The following is a 26,178-nucleotide window of genomic DNA, read 5'->3' on the forward strand; positions in this document are numbered from 1 at the left end:
CATAGCTTTGGTTTTTCATTGTAATGCATTCCAGCTATCAGAGATCTCTGATGCGAACCTGGACTTCCATATTACCTGTCATTATCTCAGAGGTCATGCTTTTCTGTGCCGGTTCAGCTGCAATCTGCCACCTGTGGAGGAATCAAATAATTTCCATGCATGCGGGGACCAATACAAAGTCGCCGTGCTGCCAGCAGGCCTCCAGGGAGCCGGAACTGTGCCTGGTGCTCCCGTGTTCATTGCAAAGGCAGGCCTTACGGTCTTCAGGGTGCAAATGTGTTGTTTTCTCTCCCTCTCTCTCTTTCAGAGCCACTGCCCGTCACCAGCGTTTCCATTTATGACTACAAGCCATCCCCGGAAACGGGAGTCTTGTTTGAAATCCAGTATCCGGAGAAGTACAATGTTTTCACCCGGGTGAATATAAGCTACTGGGAAGGAAAAGATTATCGGACGATGCTGTACAAAGGTAGGCAGGAGGGCATGTCCCGTGGGAAACAGTGAGAGCAGCAAAAATTGGAATGCCACATTCATGCGGGTGGGTGTTTTGTGTAACGCCTTTGCAAATTCACTCCTGGATTAAAGAGCAGTGGGCTCTACTCCAGAGAACCAGGTTTGATCCTCTACTCCAGGGGTAGTCAACCTGTGGTCCTCCAGATGCCAATGGACTACAATTCCCATGAGACTCTGCCTGCATTTGCTGGCAGGGGCTCATGGTAATTGTAGTCCATGAACATCTGGAGGGCCACAGGTTGACTACCCCGGCTCTACTCCTCCATGTGCAGCCAGCTGGGCTAGTCAGAGTTCTCTTAGAGCTGTTCTGACCCCGCAGTTTCCCTCAGAGCTCTCTCAGCTGCACCTTCCTCACAGGGTGTCTGTTGTGGGAAGAGGAATAGGTGATTGCAAGCCCCTCTGAGACTCCTTCGGGTAGTGAAAAGCAGGGTGTGAAAACCAGCTCTTCTTTTCCAGTCTCACAGACTTCTCCATTAGGACGTACTAAAAGCACTTTGCATGCAATCATTGCACACCAAGAAACTGTTCCCACACACCATTCACATATCACTGTAAACTCAGTGCACAAGAAGAGGCCAGCAAGATCCAAACAAGGGTTCAGCTGATTTAGGGTGGCCAGCTCTGGAACGGGAAATACCTGAAGATTGGGGAGGGCGAGAAGGAACTTCTGGGGGGATGAGGAAGGTGTAATGCTGCCATTTTCTCCACTGGTCATATTGGGAGCTAGCCAGGGGCTACCTGGAGGCTGGTGACCCTAAACTATCTCAGAATCTAGTTTCTCACGGGGACTAGCCAAAGTCTGTGCTACGAAGGCCCCAGGCCTTCCCTCTCTGCTTCCTGCCAGAAAAAAATGGATGGATAGATGGATAGATGGAAGTTTCATTTACCCAGCAATGGAATGTCCTGGAAGGTATCATTTTATTTAGTGTTGCAATTTTTAAGGTCAGATTTATTTCTGGGGTAGCCAGCACTGGGCTGAAAAATACCTGGAGGTTTAGGGAATGGAGCCTGAGGAGGTGCGGTTTAGGGAGGGGAGAGATTTCCATGAGGTCCAGTGCTGTAGAGTCCACCTCTTCAAAGCAGCCGTTTTCTCCAGGTATGGCCTGGGGATAAATGGTAATCCCATGCCATCTCCATCTACCTCCTCGAGGTTGGCACCCAGATTTATGTCCCTGCATTCTTTGTGCAGGGCCATAAATTGATTATATGTTGTGTCTGAAGAAACACTTCCTTTTCCCCCCTTTTTTGGTCCTGAGTCTACTCTGTTGGCTGATCCAAAGCACTTGTAGTACGACAGAGACAAAATATGTCCTTTTCCTTCACCCGGTTATTGGGATGGCTTGCCAACCTCCAGATGGGGGCTGGAGACCTCCCACGCATTGCACTGATCTCCGTACAACCGAGATCAATTCCTCTGAAGAGAACAGCTGGTTTGGGAAGTGGATTCTGCAGCATTATACCCCAAACCTTATCCTCTCCACGTTCCACCCCCCTAAATTTCCAGGCATTTCCCAAGCAGGAGTTGGCAACCCTTCTTCTGTAAAGTCAGCATTAGGATTCTTTCTACCGTCTACTCTTTGAAACCATTTAACGTCAAATAAAGTGTGTTTCCAGTTGCAATTCCTCTGCCAACTTCCATGGTTATTTCCCTAACTTTTGCATCTAAGTACTTTTGACAGCCTAGAAAGGGGTGGGGGGGGAGGAAAGCCTGTTTTGCCTGTTGCTGGGTTTATTTATTTTTAATCCTTGAGATTCCGCCAAGCCAAATTTATCTCCTACACACTGTGCAACTGGGGAGTCTAGATAACTGAAGGCGTGCCGCCCGGTTATCTGAAGGCAGCCTGGTGGAATCCCTGGCTGACTGATTGGCTTCCTGCCCCACAGATTTCTTTAAAGGCAAAACCGTCTTCAATCACTGGCTGCCGGGAATATGTTACAGCAACATCACGTTTCAGCTGGTGTCGGAAGCGACGTTCAACAAAAGCACGCTGGTGGAGTACAGCGGGGTGACGCACAAACCCAAGCTGCATCGGACAGGTCAGCAAGCGCCAGAATGTGTGAGTGAGGGTGAGAGAGGTACATGGCACACAGTTCCATGCGTGGATGGATGGATGGATGGATGGATGGATGGGTAGAATGATGGATGGATGGATGGATGGATGGAAGGATGGATGGATGGATGGATGGATGGATGGATGGATGGATGGATGGATGGATGGATGGATGGATGGATGGGTAGAATGATGGATGGATGGATGGATGGATGGAAGGATGGATGGAAGGATGGATGGATGGGTAGAATGATGGATGGATAGATGGATAGATGGATAGATGGATGGATAGATAGGGATGGATGGATAGATGGATAGATGGATATATAGATAGGGATGGATAGGGATGGATGGATGGGTAGAATGATGGACGGACGGACGGACAGACAGACAGACAGACAGACAGACAGATAGATATGCACACACACATACAAAGACACCTGGCTTTCCAGTTACAGAAAGCAGGCTAATTAAGAACATGATGATAAGACCAATTAAGAACATTGTATCCATGGGTTCCTATTAATATTTGGGAAACTGCCTGGGAGGTGGATCGTGTCCGGCCCCCGGTGAGTGTCCGAGCTCAGGAGGAGGCTGCGGCATGCCTGCCATGCTGCCCAGTGCAACCACGAGGTGCCATTGGAGCCTGGCGGGCTGGGGGTTCAGATGCAGCCTCTGAATAGTAATAATGATTGTGAGCACATGATTATCAAACCAATTCATGCTTTTTGACACCCCGTTCTTTTTTTTTTTCCCCAGCTCCCTACCCACCTCGGAATATATCTGTGCATATTGTGCCAATCAACAAAAACGAGAACTGGGAGGAGCATAGTGGGATTTTCCCGGGGGATTCGTTTTTGGGGGTGCCGAATACAGCGGAGCTGGAGAAAACCACCCATCTCTTGGACGATCTGCTGGAGCTGCCGACCGCCAACGCGACCTACACCTGGCCCGATTACCGCTACAACAGCAGTGACTATGAAACCACGTCTCAGCCGGACTGGTGGATTAATGAGTCCGACTTCCCAGAGAGCGAAGACGAGTTTGTGAACGCTGTGCCAAAGGACTACGAGGACAGCAGCCCGGCGCTGGAGTTTGGAAGTCCCACGCCGGAGCCTCCGTTGTTCTTCCCTGTGCAAATGGTCTTGCGCTGGTTGCCCCCGAAACCTCCCACGGCATTCGATGGCTTCCACATTAATATCGAGAGAGAAGGTAGCCTTGGGAGCAGACCCGTCCTGAGCTGTGGTGTTTGTGCGTTAACAAAAGTTCAAAGTAGGACGGTGCCTTTTGTGATTTGACGGCTAATTTAGCTAGAAACCGTAATGGATCGTTAAGACCAGTGGTCCCCAACCTTTTTATCACCGGGGACCACTCAACGCTTGATAATTTTACTGAGGCCCGGTGGGGGGGGGTAGTTTACTCCTCTACTCTCAACCACTGCCCTAATGCTCTCTGATCGCTATGGTAATGTTTAAACATCCCTTTTTGATGGAAATTTTAACTCATGACAATGACAAATCAATGGGAACCTTGAGCTTGTTTCTCTGCAACGAGATAGTCCCATCTGGGAGTGATGGGAGAAAATGACACCCAAAGTGTGTTGTAAAGGGCCAGGGGGGATGAAGTAAAGGGCCGGGGGAGGGGAGAGAAGGTGTCCTTCGCGGCCCACCTCCAATTAGTCGACAGACCACATGTGGTCTGCGGCCCACAGGTTGGGGATCACTAGTTAAGACCACACCACACATGATGCTGGGTATTATCGGTGATTACTATAAAGGGAAGGAAGGGCTTTTATGAATGAAAGTAGTTGTTGGGCTCCCCCTATTATGATTGGAACCAAGGGGGACTGGTGATTTGCATCTAGCCAACAGCACTGGGGGCCAGTTTGGTGCAGTGGTTAGGAGCGCGGACTTCTAATCTGGTGAGCTGGGTTTGATTCCCCGCTCCCCCACGCGCAGCCAGCTGGGTGACTTTGGGCTAGGCACAGCACTGAGAAAACTGCTCTGACCGAGCAGGAATATCAGGGCTCTCTCAGCCTCACCCACCTCACAGGGTGTCTGTGGTGGGGAGAGGAAGGGAAGGTGCCTGTAAGCCACTTTGAGACTCCTTTGGGTAGAGAAAAGCGGCATATAAGAACCAACTCTTCTTCTTCTTCAAATGGGGAATCACAGTTGTTAAATTCTTCTTAGTATTGCTATAGATTGCTTATTAAAATGGATGGCTTGTTATTGCTGGGACTCGCCATACAACACAGCACATACATCACCTGATTGCATGGAATCTCACCAAGAAATTAGAACTGACAAGAGACTTTCCCTTCTTCCATCGTTAATAGAAAGTTAGGGGGGGGGACAGAGAAGCACGTAGCCCCACTGAGGAAGTGCTGAAAGAAAGAATGTTCTCCATCTGGAGCTGTAGATGTTTTTGACTCTGTGATTTGTAAAACAAAAATAAAGTCCTGTAGCACCTTTAAGACCCACAAAGATTTATTCAAGGCGTGAGATTTCGAGTGCAAGCACTCTTCGTCAGACTAAATGACCAACCATCATAACTCTGGAGATATATGGCAAAAGCACATTGTGGCAAATTAGTAAACTGTGTCCCAATATCCAGATTAAGCCATATGATGCCATAGGATAATTCTTTGCCCAAACAGCCAATCAGTCCTTTTGGGTTCAGCTGCAGTTCACAAAAACATTGGAGAAATAAAACTGTCCACATTAGTAATTAATGGCAGACACTTTCCCAGTTGTTGCAGGCCACAACCATCTCCACCCAAGTGTGGAAACAGCCCTGCAAGGGACAAGCTGTGCTGGCAACTATCTTGGTTCATTTAGTCTGACGAAGAGTGCTTGCACTCGAAAACTCATTCCTTGAATAAGTCTTTGTTGGTCTTAAAGGTGCTATTGGACTCTATTTTTGTTGTGCTACTTCAGACCAACACGGCTACCCACTTGAATCTGTGATTTGTAAAGCATTTGCAAAGGGCTGAGAGCGGAAGAGAGATAATTCAAAGAGATTTCCCTATAGATTACCGTAGCAGCTCTCAGAACTAGTAGTCATTGCAGGCATCCAAATGCTTCTTGTCACTGGAGATTTCATGCCGGGCTGCAGGCTGGAGTTTTAGTCCTGGCAGGTTGCCCCACCTCTTCCTGCACCTGCACGGGGGAGCATTTGACCCAGTGCACCTCATCTGCCCCTGATTTGTGCTCCTGCACGGGAGCTGGGGCAGAGAAGTTTCCAGTGCATAAACGGTCATAGAGCCTTATTTGTGGGTGTTAGTGTGGGCTAGGACTCCAGAAAGTACTGTTAACTTATGGCTGATTGGTTTGTTGGTTTATTGGTAGTAATGTAGTCTGTCCTTTCAAAATAATATTTGTTGGATGTCCTTTTGGGGGGGATTAGTAACAAGCAAGAAAGCCTTTCCTTAATGCTCAGTACCACATGAAGAAACCTGTTCCATGCTTTCTTTATTCCTTGACATTTATTCATTGGTTCCAACTGCTCATAATTCTCCGAGTGATAACAAGAGGGCAAAAATGACCTGTATTAATCTCTCTCTGTAGGCCTGCACTAGTGCTGCTCTTAGGGCACAGGGTATAAATCAGGTCGTCTGCATGTAGAAACTTCTCCTGTTCCAGTTAATTCTTCTCTCTCGATTTAGAGAACTTCACAGAATTTCTGACAGTTGGCGAGGATATTCATGAGTTTGTTGCTGAGCTGAAAGAACCAGGGAAATATACAGTATCCGTTACGACGTTTAGCTCCTCTGGAGCATGTGAAATTCGGGAAAGCCAGTCTGCCAAAACGCTCAGTTTTTACATTAGTAAGTATAAGTGGGGGACCCACGAGGACACTTGGGGAATCTCATTTCTGTGTTGCTTCTATCATTTTAAGGTTACAACCTTACAATGTAACAGTTGATTTTCCCCCTCCTGCAAACCTGGGGCTTCCCCCAAATATATATATGTATGATCAGTGCATGGCCCCATTGTACACATTTTTTGATCCTCATTCTGAACCACTGTTGAGAAATAGCTATAATGATATGTGTGGTCATGGTGTCACTGAGAATTGCAAGATGTATCAGCAAATATTTGAGTTAATAAATACTAAATGAAAGGAAAAACAATCCCCTCAGCTAGAGAGCCAGTTTGGTGCAGTGGTTAGGAGTGCGGACTTCTAATCTGGCATGCCAGGTTCGATTCTGCGCTCCCCCACATGCAACCAGCTGGGTGACCTTGGGCTCGTCACGGCACTGATAAAACTGTTCAGACTGAGCAGTGATATCAGGGTTCTCTCAGCCTCACCCACCCCACAGGGTGTCTGTTGTGGGGAGAGGAATGGGAAGGCGACTGTAAGCCGCTTTGAGCCTCCTTCGGGTAGGGAAAAGCGGCATATAAGAACCAACTCTTCTTCTTCTTCTTCTAAATCTATGTGGCTGGTTTAGCCTGACTCTCACCATATAGTTCAGTGTTGTTTAATCTGTCTGACAGAAGCTACCCAAGAGGAGGTACTTTTAGCTGGAGTCAGTGACAGGTACTGAGATCTTCAGCGTTCAAAGCAGGAGCTCTCCCCCCAAGCCTTGGCCCTCCTGCTAACTACAAGTGAAGCTGTCTTTTATTGAGTCAGTCCATTGGTCCATCAACACCAGTATTGTCCACTCTGACAGCCACCAGATGTCCAGAGTCTCAGGCAGAGGTTTTCCCATTATCTACTAACTGATCCTCTTAGAGATGCTGCAGACTGAACCTGGAATTTTTCTGGATGCCAAGAAGGTATTCTACCATTGAGTTATAGAGATCATTTGTCTTCAAGATGAATGAGGAAAGGTTGGGGGAGCTTGATCTGATTAGCCTGGAGAGGAGGCGACCGAGAGGGGATCTGATAACCATCTTCAAGTATTTAAAAGGGTACCATATAGAGCATGGGTAGTCAACCTGTGGTCCTCCAGATGTTCATGGACTACAATTCCCATGAGCCCCTGCCAGCCTTTGCTGGCAGGGGCTCATGGGAATTGTAGTTCACGAACATCTGGAGGACAACAGGTTGACTACCCCTGATATAGAGGATGGACCAGAGCCAGTGGGATGAAATTAATTCAAAAGGAATTCCGTCTAAACATCCAGAAGAAGTTCCTGACTGTTAGAGCGGGTTCTCAGTGCAACAGGCTTCCTTGGGAGGTAGTGGGTTCTCCATCTTTGAAATTTTTTAAACAAAGGCTGGATAGCCATCTGTCACTGATTCTGTGAAGGCAAAGGGGTGGCATGTTACAGTGGATGAGCAATTGGGATGTGAGTGTCCTGTATAGTGAAGGGGTTTGGACTAGATGACCCAGGAGGTCCCTTCCAACTCTATGATTCTAAGTATTAGGAGATGGAAAAGACCTCTGCCTGAGATCCTGCCACGCCAATTGGAGCAGATGGTACTCTTCTTGACGAACCAATGGCCATGCTCAGTATAAAGCAGCCTCTTGTGTCCATGAGGAAGAGAGGTAGGAGGATGGAGGAGGGTGTTTCCAATACACGTCCTTTTCAGCCTATCCCCTCTCTTAAATATGAGGAGGATCAGACTGGGGAGCAGTTGAATATGTTATCTTAATGCCTTGATGCTCCCCAGGGGGAAGAATGTGATAAACTATAATTCACACTTATACTGCTTCTCTAATTAGCAGATGTTGTCGAGACACATGTTTGCAAATGTGGGTGTGTGCCTGAGTGTCATGTTTACAAACATCAGTCCTTCTCCGTTCGTTCGTACTTAACATTCGCCCTTTTTGTGCGCTACAATTACATGCGCCAGGAGGCCACCAACAGGGGCGTGTTCTACCTGCTGTGGTCCCAACATGTGTGGTCCCCTTTTAGTGCGAACAGGGCAGTTCTTTTTCATGGACAGCAACACTGTACATCAGGGGTAGTCAAACTGTGGCCCTCCAGATGTCCATGGACTACAATTCCCATGAGCCCCTGTCAGCATTTGCTGGCAGGGGCTCATGGGAATTGTAGTCCATGGATATCTGGAGGGCCATAGTTTGCCTACCCTTGATGTACATAGATGAAAAATCTATGTCTTGATGCTGATTTTTGGTATTATTTTTTAATGGTATCTACTTCCTCTCTACATTTTAAAATCAATAACTGCTTATTAAAAATGAAAGAAAGATTTGCAAAGGAATTGCCAACAGGCCAGGTGAAAAATGCCCTGTCCCATCGATAGAAGCTGATGAAGACATTATTAACCTGATTATATTATTTATCTCCCAATGAAAAGATTCAGCTGCCCATTTCCATCCATTAGGCTCCTGTTAAAGAGACAGCACATTTTCCTCTGCACCTGCTGGTTACCCTTTAGCAGCCCTTTTCAACTTTTTGATCGTCGAGGATCTCCGGAAATAATTTTTCAGGCTTCATGATGTCAACTGGCCGTGCCTCCCTCCCATGTCCCTGTTCTGGGACGTGCCATGTCACCCGAAGTGACATCAAGTTATCAGGCGGGCTCGAGGAGGGGAAAGGGAGGAGAGACAGGAGGTGGTTTATGGAGGAAGAAGGCATTGAGGCTCTGCTCCCTCCCAGGCACAGAAATCGCGAGAGAACTTATGCTCAGGAAGGGGATCAGTGAAAGCAGCCAGTTCCCTAGCTTGCATCTGAGTCTATTAAGGCAGGTGGAGAAAGGCTGCAGACCCCCTCCAGAACCCCTGTGGACCCCTAAGGGCCCCCAGACACCTGGTTGGAATCCCTGCCCTATACACAAGAAATGGTGCCCATGAATATAGGCAGAATAAAATGAAGTGTGCATTCCCATTGAAAAGCTCCTGTTATTTGAGGCTGCGATTCTTCCAAAGGTCTAATTTCCTGTTTACATTTTAAAATGTAGATTGGCCCTCTACAGGGGCAAGGCACCCTTTGGTGGTGACCACCATCTCCATCCGACGGTCTTTTCTTTAGGTCCAACAGGAGAGTGGATCGAAGAGCTGACGGAGAAGCCTCGAAACGTCATGGTGACGGTGCTGAGCCCCACCACGGCTTCGTTATCCTGGACGTCTTCGCCGGAGACCAGCGGCAGCAACCACACCATTGTCTCCGTCGTGTCCTTGACGTGCCAGAAACAGAAGGAGAGCCAGAGACTCGAAAAGCATTACTGCATGGAGGTAAGAGACGGAAAATGCTCTCTCCTTTAATGGTGACTGGGGGGGGTGGACTCAGACACAAAGACGGCGGGGGGAACGGCGTTCACGGGGGCAGGCCAGACATGACTACGACTGAGTTTCAAAACACTCCAGGCCGACTGCCAAGAGAATGGAGTGCGGAGAGCTCAGCAAAGGCCGTGGAGCTTTTAGAGTGCCTCCGCACAGGAGTGCCTTTGACTGTTTTGTCTCGGCTTTTCTGCCTCCCCCTTTAAACAAAAAGTTATGACCCTTCAGTTGGAGGGAACCACTCACAATCTCATTCCTTTCTCCACACAGAGAGCAAGGTGAGCACAGCAGAGAGGCAGAGAGTTTTGATTGTAGACTATGAACTCAGAGAGAGAGGGAGTGGGTAAGAACTCAGGATGTCTAAGGAAAATAATCACATCTAGGCCCACCTTGTTGGGGCTTGGCTCACGCCAGAGTTCTCGCAGAATCCTTGCAGCAAACTGGCTGAAACTGTTGGGCTGCTCTGTTGCAAATTTCATTGGATAGGGTGGCAAGGATCCTTTCCCCTTTTCCTTCCTTTGTTAGCTTGCCTGCTCTGGGCCGGGAAATACCTGTAGACTTTCGGGGGTGGAGCCGGGAGTGGGCAGGATTTGGGGCGGGACCTCAGTGGAGTATAATGCTAAGGCATCCACCCTCCAAAGCAGCATTTTCTCCAGGGGAACCAATCTTTTTAGTCTGGAGATGAGCTATAATTCAGGGGATTCCCAGGTCCCACCTGGAGGTTGGCATCCCTATTCCTTTGCTACCCACACTCTTTCTCTTTGCTGTAGGTGAATACAAGCAGCAGCACTATTGAAAACCTGGTTCCTGGCGCCCAATACCAAGTCGTGATTTATTTGCGGAAAGGACCGCTGGTTGGGCCCCCTTCCGATCCCGTTACCTTTGCCATCGGTAACCTGCTTACACCTGTTCCGAATGCTGTGAATTGAATGCGTGACCACCTGTTGGGTTAATGTTCTCCGCCCGAGCAGTGTACTGACAGCACACGACTAATATGGCCTCTTTCTATGCAATCTATGTGCAACTGAGGATAATTATGAGGGAAGTTATTGCTTAGATTAGGCCCGGGACCTTCAACAGATCAGTGCCCTCAGACTGAAGAGCTCTGCGGGGGGCATGAGACAAGCGGTCCCTCAGATAGGCAGGGCCCAAGCCGCAAATGGCCTTAAAGCTCAAAACCAATGATCTCTTGGTTTCATGGTAAGAGCAGCAGGTTCTAATGTGATGACCCCAGTTTGATTCCCTGCTCCTTCACATCCAGCCAGCTGGGGGAACTTGGGCTCATCACAGCCATGAGAGTGCTGTTCTCACAGAGTACAGTTCTCTCAGCCCCAGCTCCCTTACAGGGTGTCTGTTTTAGGGAGACGAAGGGAAGGGGATTGCAAGCTTTGGAGTGGGGTATAAAACCTTTTTGCCTATGTTCTGATGCTGGTCAATTAGAATGAATGAATGAACGAACGAACGAACAAACAAACAAACAAACAAACAAACAAACAAACAAACAAACAAACAAACAAACGGGCGGGCGGGCGGGCGGGCGGGCGGGCGGGCGGGCGGGCGGGCGGGCGGGCGGATGGATGGATGGATGGATAGATGAATGAATGAATGAATGAATGAATGAATGAATGGGATGTAAAAACCAACTCTTCTTTTTTGGAGGGGATAACCCTATTGCAACCTGAGAGCACATTGGGATCCTACATGTTCTCAGCCCGTTTAGATGTTGAATTTCCCACTTAGAATTTCCCCCCTGTAGATCCGTAGGACTAGAAAACCATTTTACAAATAAAATATGACTGCAGATTCCCTTGACATTTCTCTGTTGACACAATGAACCCACAGATGGATGGCATAGACGAAGCCCTGGACTTGTGGTCATACCAGTGGCAGAGTCCATGCTCAGCTTTTCCAGACAATTCGTCTTGCAGTTGGCCATACCTGCCCTCTTGCTTCAGGCATGACCAGGGGTTGCTGGGCATATGATACCTCCTTCCAAGTTAATGGCATGACACAGGACTGTCCTGTGTTACGCAATTGCTGGGACAGTCCAGACATGGAAATCGCTGGGGTCCTATTTCCCCAGTTCAAATGGTGGAGATCCATTATACCTTTTGAGGGTGCGATTCATCTGCAGTTTTGTGCTGCTGCTGGTACAGATTTAGAAGGTCCCAAGATAGACTTGCAAGACAAATGTCAAAAGAGCTCCGTCTTGCTTTTCAAGATTCCATCTGGTGTTCGTATGCTGTAGGGGACTGGAGCATTTACATAAAGTGTAGCACATCGGATCCTGCCAGACATTTTCATGCTGTCGTGCATCTCTTTGCATCCCTTCCTCAGGGAGAGCCAAGAGAAAAAGAGGCGCTAAACTCCCAACCTGCTGGGAACCTGGAATTTTCCTTTTGTAGGCCTGTCCTGTAGAACTTCCTGCATCTAACAGGCAACGACAAGAGTTTTGAAAATTGCAAACTATCGTTCCGAATGCTGAACACATAAAACAGCCTTCTGTCGCACTGGCCCATCTAAATCAGGGGTGACCAAACTGTGACTCTCCAGATGTCCATGGACTACAATTGCCATGACCATGATGCTGGCAGGGGCTCATGGAAATTCTAGTCCATGGACATCTGGAGAGCCAGTTTCGCCATCCCTGATTGAAATCCATATTGTCAACTCCGATTGCTAGTAACTCTCTAGGGTGTAAGGCAGAGCAAAACCTTACACAGTAATTTCTCTTCAGGCTATTTAGCTGGAGAAGCCAGGGATTGGCTGGCCATGGGTCAAGTGAGGGCAAGGGAACTCCTTCCCCCTCCAGTCATTCTCTGACAAACAGAAGGCAGGGAATAAGGGAGCCAGAACACTGTTCCACAACTGCAGGACATCGTTTCCAGTTGTGCAACTGGAAGTGATGTCACCATGTCGGTGGGTGCTCTAGCACTCACTTGGAATTCTATGATTTTACCATAGAGTTTGGGGTTGATGCTGGAGCATCTAGAGCCACAGTGACATCACTTCCAGTTACATCACTGGAAATGATATCATAACATTGTGGGATGCTGTTATGGTGAGTCTAAGTAACCCTAACCTTCAGTGTTTCTTTAACTCTAAGCTCTGCCGTAGGTCAGATTTGAAAGGTTTTAGAAAATTATCTTCCAGAAGTAGCTTGTAACGTTGGCATAAGTAGATCCAAAATATCGAAGGATCAATTGAAGAGTGGAGCCTTCTAGGTATGGAAATATTGTGTCTGAAGAAGAAAACAATCAAAACAAGCTGAAAACCGGCTGCTTGTCATAGACACGATGGAATGGAGTATAAAGAATGAGTTTGTCATAAAGAAAATCACTTTGATATTTACAAGGAAGATATTTTCCTCCAATGCACTTCAATTGATTATTGATGTCTAGCCATACACGCATTGTATTTCCTGATTATTGTTATATGCTGTGTATCTTTCTGTGCATTTCATCAGATTTTACGGGGACATTTGCATTCTGTGTAAGCAGGCTTACATTTTTTTTAAAACACCCCTTTTCTGTTTATGAAAATATTAATGACTCCCCATTTCTGGTTTATAGTGCCCACTGGGATCAAAGACCTAACCCTTTATCCTTTGGGGCCCACCGCTGTCGTCCTCAGCTGGAACAGGCCGTATCTGGGTGTCTTCCGGAAGTATATCGTGGAAATGTTTTACTTCAACCCCTCGACGATGACCTCGGAGTGGATGACATACTACGAAATAGCAGCCACGGTCTCCTTAACCTCCTCGGTGGTAAAGTGTCCATCTTATTCTTGGTTACAAGCCCTTGAATGTCCAGGACTTTTGAATGGAAATGTGTGAAGAAGTATTAAAAAAAACAAAAAACAAAGCAGAAGCCTTTCCAATGCGTCTACATAGCATCTCTAAGAATGCTATTGCTGATCAAGTTCTACACCCTAGCAAATTGTACACATTACAGACGAAGGAACCTGATGCTCAGGGTATCTGCTGTGGGGAAAGGAAGGGAAGGCGATTTTAAGCCATTTTGGGATTCCTTTTGGTAGTGAAAAGCAGGGTGTAAATGCCAATTCTTATTCATCATCTTAATCTATCGAAGAGCAGGAGAGGAAAAGACTGCGATGAAGCCAGGATTGTTGGTCAAACCCAACCTTTTAATGTCACTGTGGGTCCCACTTCTTCAGGCGCTAATGCTATATTAATTGTTTTAAACGTTTTAGAGAATAGGCAACCTGCTTCCTGCCTGGTATTATAACTTTCGAGTGACGATGGTGACGTGGGGAGACCCTGAACTGAGTTGTTGCGACAGCTCCACCATCAGCTTCATAACAGGTAAAGAGAGACATGATGAGTCGAAGACCATTTAAAAAAAATATATAGTTTCCTGCGTCTTTCAGAGAATTAAAGCAAACTGGCTGCAACTGACAAGCAGTCTGTCTTTGCCAACTTGCCACATTGTTAATGGCTGCAGATCTGCTGGAAAGCAGTTGCTCAAAATGCAGTAAAATACTATCTTCTGCTGGCCCTCAGTTGTGCAGTCAGACCAATACAGAGGTAGGCATCCATAGTGCTCTCGCCCTCTTACCTCACTCACACACAGTATTTCCCCTTCTATCTTCCTTCTTGCTGAGCAGCCCCCTTAATCCATTTTCTTATGTGTTGGCCTACGGCTGTCCCATCCAGTCGCTTGGTTTTATATATATGTATATGTATATATAAGAGCCTCTTGTGGTGCAGAGTGGTAAGGCAGCGACATGCTATCTGAAGCTGTCTGTCCATGAGGCTGGGAGTTCGATCCCAGCAGCCGGCTCAAGGTTGACTCAGCCTTCCATCCTTCCAAGGTCGGTAAAATGAGTACCCAGCTTGCTGGGGGGTAAACAGTAATGACTGGGGAAGGCACTGGCAAACCACCCCGTATTGAGTCTGCCATAAAAACGCTAGAGGGTGTCACCCCAAGGGTCAGACATGACCTGGTGCTTGCACAGGGGATACCTTTACCTTTATATGTATGTATAATCTTTACAACTTTGAGGAGAGAGGCTTTCTTTTCAGTTTCTGCCTAAACACTCAAGCCAGACAGCCAACAAATGGGCATAGAGGCCAAGGCCTTCCCCAGATGTTGCCTCCTAGCTCTGGAATTCAGTCACCTTTATGAGCAGCGCAATTCGAAACAGAGTTATGCCTTCTAATCCAATTGAAATCAGTGGGAGGAGGAGAATGTAACTCTGTTTAGGATGCCACCGACTGATGAGCACAGGACAGGAAGTACGAACTATACATACTTCCTGTTACTGTTTCGTAGTCATAACAACCGAAGCTCCTCGTATTCTTCTTGGAGGATCAGTGAAGGAAAAAGAAAATAACCTCATTGTACTATTTTGGGGGTTTCTGGCTCTGGGTGGGAAGATCCCTGTAGATTTTGGAGGTGGAGCCTAGGGGGGGTGGGGGGAGGGAAGGAATCTCAGCAGGGTCCAGGGCCATGCAGCCTACCCAAAAAGTAGCCATTTTATCCAGGGGAACTGGTCTCTGTAGTCCGGGGGTCAATTGTTGGACCAGGAGATCTCCAGGTTCTGCCTGGAGGCTGGCATCTCTAACTATTTTCTTCCTGTCGCCGATGTCTGGTGCCCATATAAGGGGACACGAGGAAGGAACATCTGGCAGTCCAGAAATCACCAGATGGATGACTTTGGATATTCTTTGGTCGTTAATACCATTCCCTCCGTAGTGCTGTGACAGTCATTTTTATGCATTGTTTATCTCCAGAGCAGCTTGCACGGTGTGAAGGTAATGTGCTTATTGTAGCTCTCCTGAGAGCAGAGAAAGAACAGATGTTCAAGGTTGCATGTGAAGAAATTCTGACAGGTTACTCTGGAAGACGCAGCAGAACCCCGGATCGCTTTGTGACAAGCTTCCAATCAGAGGAGCTCATCACTGAGCAGGAATGCTTTTTCAAAAAAAGAGGAAAACACACAAACACACACAGAAAGGGAATTTAAAAGGGCCTCTTTGAGAGAGAGAGAAAGAGAGACACAGAGAGAGAGACAGAGAGAGAGAGACAAAGACACAGAGAGACTTAGTTTATATTTCCTGTTCAAAATAGGCACAATTGGGGATAGGATTGCCAGCCTCCTGGCGGCTAGTTCGTGGGCAGGAAGGGATGTGCCAGTATTTGTCTCTTGTGGCCCTTCCTTGCATACTCAGGGAATTGCCAATCGACACTGTGGGATGGTAGGTGAATTCTCTCCAGGCCAGGCTGGATTCTGGAGATTTTTGGTGTGTGGGGGGATCATTTGGACATGAAATTGGGGTCACCGTGGGTAGGCAGGTAGTTGTGAGTTCCTACACTGTGCAGGGGGTTGGACTAGATGACCCTGGAGGTCCCTTCCATCTCTATGGTTCAGTGAGTCTAGGCGGTGATTGGAGGTCTTCTGGGATTATAAGTGATCTCCATGTGACACAGAGATCAGTTCCCTTTAAGAAAATAGCGACTGTGGAAGATGGACATTTAGGGCATCTCAGCCCGCTGAAGCCCCTTCCCACCCTAAACCCTGTCCTTCTGAGACTCCAATATGTTATTGTCTCTCTCCCTGTACAGTTTAGATTGTCCATGGGGCGGCGATGGGTCGGACACGGCTTCGCACCTAGCAACAACAGTCACTCCACTTGTTTTCTTTTTTGCTGGATTTGTTTTATGTCGCCTTTTTGGCACGATATACTTGAGCCCTCTGGGTGAAGCAGCCGAAGGGTAAAGTCAGGCATGTGGGCCACACGCCAGCCATCTGGGCTTCCAGGCAGCTTTGACAGAGCAAACATGACATCTTGTGGTTAAACATAGACCTCGAGCCTTCAATTTTGGCTGCCAGGAGCCAAACAGAGACACGTGGCATGCATGGGTTCTGCATAGATTCATGCATTTGTTTGTGGTTAAATTGGTATCCGGAGCCATGCAAGTGGCAAACCTCTTAAACTGATTGAATCTAACAACATTTAAAATGGTGATCACGACTTCATTTCAAAAACACCACAAAAAATGAGAAGAATTTTAAAAACAGCCCATCCCATTTCATATTTTGTCCACAGTTCTTTGCTCCTGAAGGTAGCAATGGATAATTTTCCCCCTGGGGGTGGGTGTGTGATTCTCCTCACAGAATGGGGCTGAATAAGCAGAGCTCTTTTCCTGACAGCCACACAATCTCTCCTCCTGTCTTGAAGTGACTTGCAGGATAGGACTGTGGTGGTACTAAGCTGCTTCTCCATATGGGTTTTGCACACTATTTCCCCAAACTCCTGTTATTGAACCTGTTATGGTCTGAGGATATAGCTAACACAGTCCCATGCATGAGACTCTTGTAGGGTCCCCAGGTCCCCCCTGGACACCGTGGGGGATGAGGGGGGAAGGTTGCCATATCCTGGTTGGGAAACACCTGGAGATTTGGGAACGGAGCCTGGGGAGGACAGGAATGTCCGTGCTGTAGAGTCCACACTCCAACGCATCTGTTTACTTCTTGGGAATTGATCTCTTTAGACTTGAGATGAGCTGTTATTTCAAAGGACCACAATTCCCACTTGGAGGCTGATATCCCTAGACCAGGGGTAGTCAAACTGCGGCCCTCCAGATGTCCATGGACTACAATTCTCAGGAGCCCCCTGCCAGCGAACGCTGGTAGGGGGCTCCTGGGAATTGTAGTCCATGGACATCTGGAGGGCCGCAGTTTGACTACCCCTGGTCTAGACTGTTGCACTAAGACAGGGGTGGCCAAACTGTGACTCTCCATATGTCTGTGGATTACAATTCCCATGAGCCCCTGTGACTCAGGGTAATTGTAGTCCATGGAAATCTGGAAAGCCACAGTTTGGCTACCCTTGAACTAAGATCTGTGGGAAAGGGAAAAAAATATTGAACATACACCATCCACTTTACTAGAAAGTCTGCTTTTTCTCACCCTTATCTGCTTATATTCCCCCTCTCTCCCAGGCTCATATTGCATCAACCACAGGGGCTAGGAACTTGATTTTTTAAAGATGCAGACTTTCAAGATACTGAGCTCTGACTTTCAGAGGCTGTCCTTTCACGGCATTGTCTCACACATCCTTGCCTATTTCCCAGAATCATTCAGGGGGGACAAGCCTCACAAAATACTTTGTTTGCTTGAAAAGAGAATCACCAGCAATAATTCTAAGAAACGTAATCATGTGGCTCCTTTTTGTAACCCTTCCCTTTCCTTTCCTGATAGCTCCGGTTGCCCCTGAGATCGCCTCTGTGGAGTATTTCAATAACCTTCTCTACGTCAGCTGGACGTACGGAGATGACAACACAGACCTTTCTCATTCCAGGATGCTCCACTGGATGGTTGTAGCGGAAGGGAAAAAAAAGATCAAAAAGAGTGTAGGTACAAACACCTTGTATGCACCGTCCTTTGTTTCCTATTACCCCCAGATAAGCAAAAACTCATGGTGGATATTTGATTTTGCTATTTTTCCCCAGGTTTGAGTCCCCATTCTTCCTCCCCATGTAGCCAGCTGGATGACCTTGGGCTTGTAACTGTTAGAGCTGTTCTTACAGAGCAGTTCTCACAGAGCTCTCTCAGCCGCGTCAGCCTCATAGGGTGTCTGTTGTAGGGAGAGGAAGGGAAGGTGATTGTAAGCTGATTTGAGGCTTCTTTGGGTTGTGAAAAACAGGATACACACACACACACAAAAACAGCTCTCCTCCTTCTCCCTGATAAGTATCGCATACGCCATAAATAGAAAAATATGTATAGATTGTTTGGTTCTGACCAGTATAGGGAAGTTGAGGGCAGAGAGTCACAGTTTGATGAAGAAAGGATGGGGCAGGGAGAATCAGAGTCAAGGACTCGTGCATTATCCAGCATGCTTTTGCAGCTGGATTTGTTGTGTGTGTGTGAAGTGGGCAAATCTGCTTCTAAAGTACATTGAACGTGTAACTGGAATTTCCTGTGCATTGTCCAATAAGCTTTTGCAGCTGGATTTTTCTGGGCAAAGCAGGAAAATCTTCTTCTAATTGAAGGTGCAACTGGATTTCCCTGCACATTATCCAATGTGCTTTTGTGGCTGTTTTCTTTTTCTGTAAAACAGGAAAACCTACTTCTAAAGTACATTGAAAGTTCAACTGGATTCTCCTGTGCTTTGTCCAGCGTGCTCTTGCGGCTGGTTTTTTCTGAGCCAAACAAGAAACTCTACTTATAAAGTGCATTGAAAGTGCATTATCTAGTGAGTGCGGAATGGGCCAGGGAGTGGCCTCCTGAGAAAAGACGAGAGATACCCGATAGTCTCTGAAGCCTTGTGCACTGCACAGTCTTCTTGGCATCTTCAAACAGCCATGACACTTCCTCTTTGGCAGCCGGGGTTGGGGGAGGGGGATGCAACAGAGGTTAAGGGCAGCCCAAACCTTCAGGCCGCTCCAGTATCAGCTACAAACCAGAAGAATAACTCACGTGCATTTCCTGTCAACCCACTGCCATTTTTAAGATCCTTTGTTCTTGTCCTGGTCTTCCATGTTACAGAGCCTCATTGACAGAGTATGGTTAACCCTTTGTGTGGATCACGTTTAACCCTTTGTAGGTGACACGGAACGTTATGACTGCCATTCTGAACGTGCCTCCCGGAGACATCTACAACCTATCCGTGACCGCTTGTACGGAAACGGGAAGCAACACCTCGGCACTGCAGCTTGTGAAAATTGGTAAGCCACGCTCTCGAGTTGTGAGCCGTACTCGGGTTGAGCACTCGGGTTTCCAACCTCCAGGTGGGGCCTGGAGAGCTCCTCAAATTACGAGATCATAACACAGAGAGGGTGGATTTTAGGGCATTATGCCCCCTCCCAGGGCTCCTTCCCTCCTCAAACCATGCCTTCACCTCCAAATCTCTAATCCAGAGTTGGGAAGTCTTGAGAGTGCTAACACTTTGGCAAGCTTGCTAAAGCTAGTGCAATTTAGGAAAACTGAGCAAGGATTTTTTTAAAAAACATCCTACAGAGATGAGAAAAAGTTGTGATAAAATTGAGATCACAACCAGTCTGAAATCTTGAGAAGATTCCATGTAATTTTGTATCCCTATTTACCCTGTTTTCTTCTATTCATGTCAATTTCATCTAATATAAAATTATTAAAGGTATAGAGGGTGCAATTAGCTGCATTAATCCAAAAGCAAAGTCCAAAAAACAAAAGCTGCACAATATTTTTTCATTAAGATTAACCCGAATTACCACCCCCCAAATGCAAGTTTTCAACTTCTCCAGAACTCTTAATGAGGCTACATGTTAAAATTTTAAAAAGCGTGTTTATAGCATGCTGATCTGAACTCAGCGGCCATTAGGGATGGGCACAAACTGGCTGATGAGCTAAAGTCCACCAGGAATTGTGGGCTGTTCGGGGCTCGTGAACTGAAAAACCGGGACGAACTACCCTGAAGTTCTGCACAAAATTCGTGACAGTTCATGAACAGCAGATGCGGGGGGACAGCCGAGCTGCTGGGAGCAGAGGCGGAGTTTTAAACATTAAATGGCTCATGGACCTACATGGTCAGTTCTGTTCAGGAACGGGCATATCCGTTTGGTTTGGTGAAATACAAACCGAATGGCAAAAATACGGTTTGGGCACGGGATTAATGAAATATTAAAATGGAAGCATCCAATTGAATACACAACCAGATCTTATTTATTTACTTATTTTTATTTAGTAGATTTATTCCCTGCCACTCTCTTAAAATGTCTCGTGGCGGGTTACAGAATAAATACTCACCAATGTTGCTTGCAAACCTTAACCAGAGGAAGGTTGCCGTAATCTTTGTACTCACAATGGTGGTGAATGAACGTAACAAGTGTGTTAGATCCAAGAGAGAACAGGGTATTATATTTTAAAGAAAAGTTGAAAAAGCCAATTGGAATTAGATGGGTCTCTCCCTTCCTCCCTCCCTCCCTCGTAATCAGCTTACCAAATTACCAAACAAAGATAACTCACAATAAAATAGAACAAACTATTATAAGAGGATTGTTGCTTTTAGGGAACAAAGAAGACCCAGGGAAGCTCTCCTGCAACCAATATTGACCGAGTGAAGATTAGATATTGATAAGCATTATTTATATGAAAGTTAAATGAAACAAAAAGCTTCCTGCATTTGCCGAAGACTAGATCAAGTCAAGGGTAGGAAGATGTAATTAGACTGCACAATACTAAGCAAAGGGCCAAAAACAATAAAAGCTACCATGTCCTCCATACTGTTCCAAATATCGATAGAGGATGCAATTAATAAAATGAAACAAACTGTAGTGGATTCAGGCCAGAGGTAAGGAAATGGCTCAGTTCTGTTTGCTGACACAGCAATAGCAGCAGACGTAGATCCAAAGTTGCAGACTCTTAATGGAATGCATATTGGCTCCTTTCGAAAGAACTAGGGGCTAAAATAAATGTGAATCAAACCGAAGCCATCTTTGACCGGTAAGAATCCCAAGAAAGGCACTTAGCCAGTGTGCTGTCACAGTTAGCCCCAGGAAATTTGCAGCCACTACCTGGGTGTTTAGAACGAAATTTCCAAGCTGGCGATGGCAAAAACTTTATTCAAACAATAGAATGAGTTCCTAGGTATAAAACCTCGTTTTTGTATTTTACTTTGTCAGTGAACTTATTTCTTAATTATCTTATAAGATAAGACCTTCATGGAACTTTGATATTAATAGACCCAAGTTATATGGCTTAAAATATAAAATATAAGGTAGTATGTTTAAGACTTGGTTTGGTGAACTACAAACCGAATGGCAAAGATACGGTTTGGGCACAGGATTAATGAAAGAATAAAATGGAAGCATCCAATTGAATGTACAACCAGTTGTTATTTATTTACTTATTTTTATTTAGTAGATAAATAGCTTGGAAATTTCTTTCTAAACACCCAGATAGTGGCTGGAAATCTCCTGGGATTAACTGAAGACTTTGTTAGTATTCCTGAAAAAAAAAAAAATTAAGAAATACGTTCGCTGACGAAGTAAAATAAGAAAACGAGGTTTTATACCTAAGAACTCGTCCTATTGTTTGAATAAAGCTTTTTGCCATCGTCAGCTTGGAAATTTCTTTCTTGTCTACTCATCTTCGGCTGACGGGTCGTCTTTGCTACTACCTGGGGGTTGGCAACCCTAGCTAGTAGAAAGAGGCAGACTCCGGAATTTAACAGGTACAACACAATAAACTAAACCAGAATCACACCCCCTAGCTACAGAGATCAATTCAGTGGTGGAGCCGTAGGCCTGGCCGAAGGGGAACTCCTCCTCCTTCAAGGGGTCTGGAAGCCCTACCTCAAACACGGGGTAGGATTGGTGGGAACACCCTCTCCATTTTTCCTCAAAGGAATCCCTCTTTTCAGTTCCACCACCACATGGTAAAGGAGCGTCATTCTTGTAGTGCATGAAGGTCGTTATTATATGATTGTTCTTTCGGAGCACACAAGAATTCTCCTAACAGAAAATTGTGCAATGCTGATACATCTGGCTAGAGCTCCAGGCCTTCTGCCCACTCCCCCTCCCCTGGTCAATAGAAAAAGGAAGTGAAGTAAGCCTTGAGATTTACAAACAGGGAGGGAGAAGAAAAGCATGCTACTTGAGAGTGTCTTCCTGTTTCAAATGGTTTATTGCTGAGTGAGCTTTCGGAAGAGCAAACGTTCCTGCGTTGGAAGCGATTTGGCAGAGGAGAGCTTTGATTCTAGTACCTCTCCGAAGACCCTCAAGATGCGGCTAAAGGGGTTCTTTTCTTGATCCCAGATCCGGCTCCACCAAGATCGCTCTTTGCTGTGAACAAGACCCAAACATCAGTGACTCTTCTTTGGGTGGAAGAGGGAGTCGCCGATTTCTTTGAAGTCTTCTGCCAGCAGGCTGGCTTGGATCAAGATCCCAAAATCCAGGTAGGTGTTTGCTACAGGCTCAGATCTCAATTAAGCCTTACGAAATCTGCTCATCGAGACTCTTAACTCTCTCTTCTCCATGCTGAATATTGCTTTCCAGTCTGAGTCTTCGCACGCAACCCAAGTGGTGGTTTAGATGGGTTGACCGTCGGGTGGGTAATCTGCTAAAGATCTTTACTTGATGCCAGATGCTAAATTGAAAGACTGTCTGGTTCATTGGGCAGAGTGCCAGACTAGGGTCTGGGTGACATGGGTGCCATTTCTTGCTGTGCTGTGTAAGATCGCTCCATAGCATCTCCGACAGGAGCTGGAGATCTTTGGGAGTTACGACTGGTCTCCAGATGATAGAGATCAATACCCCTGGAGAAAATGGCTACTTTAGAAGAGAGATTGTATGACATTATATCCTGACTAGAGTAAGACCCTGATGCTTATGGGGAGGGGATTCCTTCCCTCCCCACTTTCTCATGGGGCCCAGCACAACTCAACCCTAGTGCAGTTTGTTTATTTATTTATTTATTTATTTATTTATTTATTTATTTATTTATTTATTTATTTATTTATTTATTTATTTATTTATTTATTTATTTATCATACTTATATGCCGCCCTCCCCGGAGGCTCAGTTCCCAGGCTCTGCACCCCCTGGGCTCAGTGATCCCCCTAGGCTGATTTGCTGCCACCTCTGGGGCTGAATCAAACACCCTGGGCTGCTTCACTGCTAGGCTGGCTGCAGCCCTGGGGTGTTTTGCCACATAGAGGGTAGGTCGTAGAGTGTATTTTCTGCACTTGCACAGAGAATGTTGTTTTACTTGGGTGGGGGAGGCATTTAGCCTCCCGTGGTTCTTTTCGTAGATTTCAGATTTTTCTGCAAACTTAGAGAAGTCATTTAGGTTTGCAGGAAAATCTGTTGAGTGCAAATGTGGCCCAGATCTGCAGATTAAGATATCCATTTGGGACACAGATATAGAGATGAGTTCCCTCCCCTCCCCAACGCCCCACCTTTTCCAGGCTCCGCCCCCAAAATCTCCAGGTATTTTCCAACTTGGAGCCAGCAACCCAATCTGGGTGACTTTGTCCAGTCAGTTTAACATGACTGGGTTTTGTTGTTGTTGTTGTCGTTCCTGAATGGGGAGAAATGCTGGGTATAAACACCTCATAAATTAAAAATTGATGGGGCACTTCCCATTGATTTAACACCAAATGGCTCCTCAATTTTTATTTAGTTCGTTATTGACACCTATTCTCTATGGCAGAATTTGACTTGATTCACCAGCTGCTTTTTAGCCAGTTTGTGGATGAACTCTGGATTCTAGTCTTTCCTTGGAACTCAGATATATCTTGTCCACAAGCACACGGACACTTATTTTAAAGACGCCGGAGAGTCAAGCTGCAGTTTTCAAAGCCGTCCTTCTTAAGTGGGATGATCTGCACCCGGATCTTCTCCATCTCAGTTCAGTATTCTGCACCAGGGGTAGTCAACCTGTGGTCCTCCAGATGTCCAAGGACTGCAGTTCCCACGAGCCCCTGCCAGCAAACGCCACAGACAAAATGTTCTATACCACAGACAAAATGTGTTCCAAATCTCAGACTCTGCAGGTTATTCTTTTGCCTCCAGCAGCTAATCGATTAAAGTTTAACAGGTGGGCGGATTGATTGCAGCAATGAAACGATGCATTCCCCCATATACGGTGCTGCTCGAATTGTCCATTCACAGATTTGTCCATTCTCCATGTGTACGGAGAAGAAAATCTGACTTAGCCCGTAGCTCTTAATGCCAGCGAAGGATTTATGGAATCCGACTGTTACAGGCGTCCACGTCGCTGGAAGGAGAGAGGCCCCTTGACAATTCCTTGGCAAGGCCTCCGTCTCGTAAAAATCGGCCACCAGCTCCGCAAATTAAATGAGCGTTACCTTGAAGATGTTTGTCCTTGCCAGTTAACCTTGGCTTCCGCCAGTGAATCAGTCAAAGATTAATGGATTAAATCCATGAAACGATGCCCAGATGCGTTGATTATAGCGGCCTGCCTTAGCGTGGTGCAAATTTTGGAATGCTGGTTCCTTTGTGAGATCTTAAACGGAGGCCACAGGCGCTCTTGTGTGAGATGAGGCAGGGTGGGTGGATAAGGTTGCCAGTTCCAGACAGGGAAAATCCTGGAGATCTGAAGGTGAAGCCTGTAGAAGGCAGGATGAAAGAAAGGGCCTTAATAGGTATCATGTTAAGAGCACTGGACTAGGATCCGGGAGACCCAGGTTCGAATCGTCACTCTGCCGTTTGCTGGCAGGGGCTCATGGGAATTGTAGTCCAGGGACATCTGGAGGACCACAGGTTGACTACCCCTGGTTGTGAGGATACAGGGGAGGGGAGTGATGTCAGCAGCTTTGGGTCCTTCTTGTGGAAGAACTTGGGATATAAATAAAGGAGGAAAGAGACAATTAAGTGGGGACATGATGGAAGTTTATAAAAGTATTCATTGTGTGGAGAGAGTTGGAAAAGATGATTTTTTAAAAACTGCATAGTCAATCAAGTCTCCAGGATCTGATCTGAAGCCTTGCTGAGGAAAAGCCTTCCTTGGTCCTGCCTGCGTCCTAAAACTCTTGGGTACCAAAACAGTATCGGTGGGTGCCGCAGCACCCCTGGGCGCCATGTTTGGGACCACTGGGTTGGCACACCTGACTAGGATTTTGGAGAGAGACCTGGCTTCATATTCATTTGGCCATGGAGGGTTGCTGGGTGGCCTTGGGCCAATATTTTGCTCCCAGCCTAGCCTACCTCGCAGGGCTGTTGTGAGGATTACATGGCAAGGGGAGGGAATGGTATTGCAGATTGTAAGTAGCAGTACGAATAGGGATACCAGAACCCCTCTTGGGCTGGGGGAACCCCTGCTTTGCCATCTCTCCACTCCTGCTTTAGGAATTTAATAAAGTGAGGGAATATGCTAATCCCTACCCCCAAAAATTTGCAGATTGGTATTTGTGGCTTATTACACAATCCACCTGTCAACTTCATGTGTACCCACTCCCCCCCCTCCCAAACGTATGGAGCCAGTTTTTGACAAAATGCATGCACCCATCTCCCCTCCTGCCGGAAATTCATAGAGCTGGCATTTGCCAGTTTGGTGGCTTCCTCCCACCCAAAATATTCTGGCAGATGAAGCAGGTGCACACAAAATGGCAGCAGAACCGCAAACACAAGCTCTATGAGATTTTTGGGGGGTGGGGGCAGGCACAAGATGCATTGTCCGCTCTGATCTACCATAGAGTTTTGGCCTTAAGCCTCTGACAAGCTGATGTCATTTCCGTGTGATGTCAGCATATTGGGGAGCTCCTGACCACACCCCCCCATCCCTTCCCCCACTGCCAGCCTGCTTCCACCTGGCATCCCTAAATACAAATTTGGCTAAATAAAAGAGAGCCATTTTAGATAGGGGGCAGAAATGCAAAAGATGTGCTAGTTCTTGCTGACATCTGGAAGCAAAAGGCAGCAGTAAATTCCCGTTCCTTTTAATCTGGAGGAGGCATGAG

At 46.6% G+C, this 26,178-nt stretch overlaps 1 protein-coding gene across 1 annotated transcript in view; it reads left to right on the forward strand.

The window, feature by feature from the left end:
- Positions 1 to 26,178, forward strand: part of PTPRO (protein tyrosine phosphatase receptor type O) — a 147,633-nt gene that overhangs the window by 82,128 nt on the left and 39,327 nt on the right. The window contains 11 exon segments of the mRNA XM_077340691.1: positions 308 to 466; positions 2,395 to 2,547; positions 3,321 to 3,773; positions 6,226 to 6,387; positions 9,506 to 9,708; positions 10,524 to 10,644; positions 13,326 to 13,519; positions 13,966 to 14,077; positions 17,980 to 18,131; positions 19,328 to 19,448; positions 22,515 to 22,654. Coding sequence (XP_077196806.1) covers positions 308 to 466; positions 2,395 to 2,547; positions 3,321 to 3,773; positions 6,226 to 6,387; positions 9,506 to 9,708; positions 10,524 to 10,644; positions 13,326 to 13,519; positions 13,966 to 14,077; positions 17,980 to 18,131; positions 19,328 to 19,448; positions 22,515 to 22,654 — 1,970 coding nt within the window.

The sequence above is a fragment of the Paroedura picta genome, chromosome 5, assembly GCF_049243985.1.
Source record: "Paroedura picta isolate Pp20150507F chromosome 5, Ppicta_v3.0, whole genome shotgun sequence".
NCBI classification, from domain to species: domain Eukaryota; kingdom Metazoa; phylum Chordata; class Lepidosauria; order Squamata; family Gekkonidae; genus Paroedura; species Paroedura picta.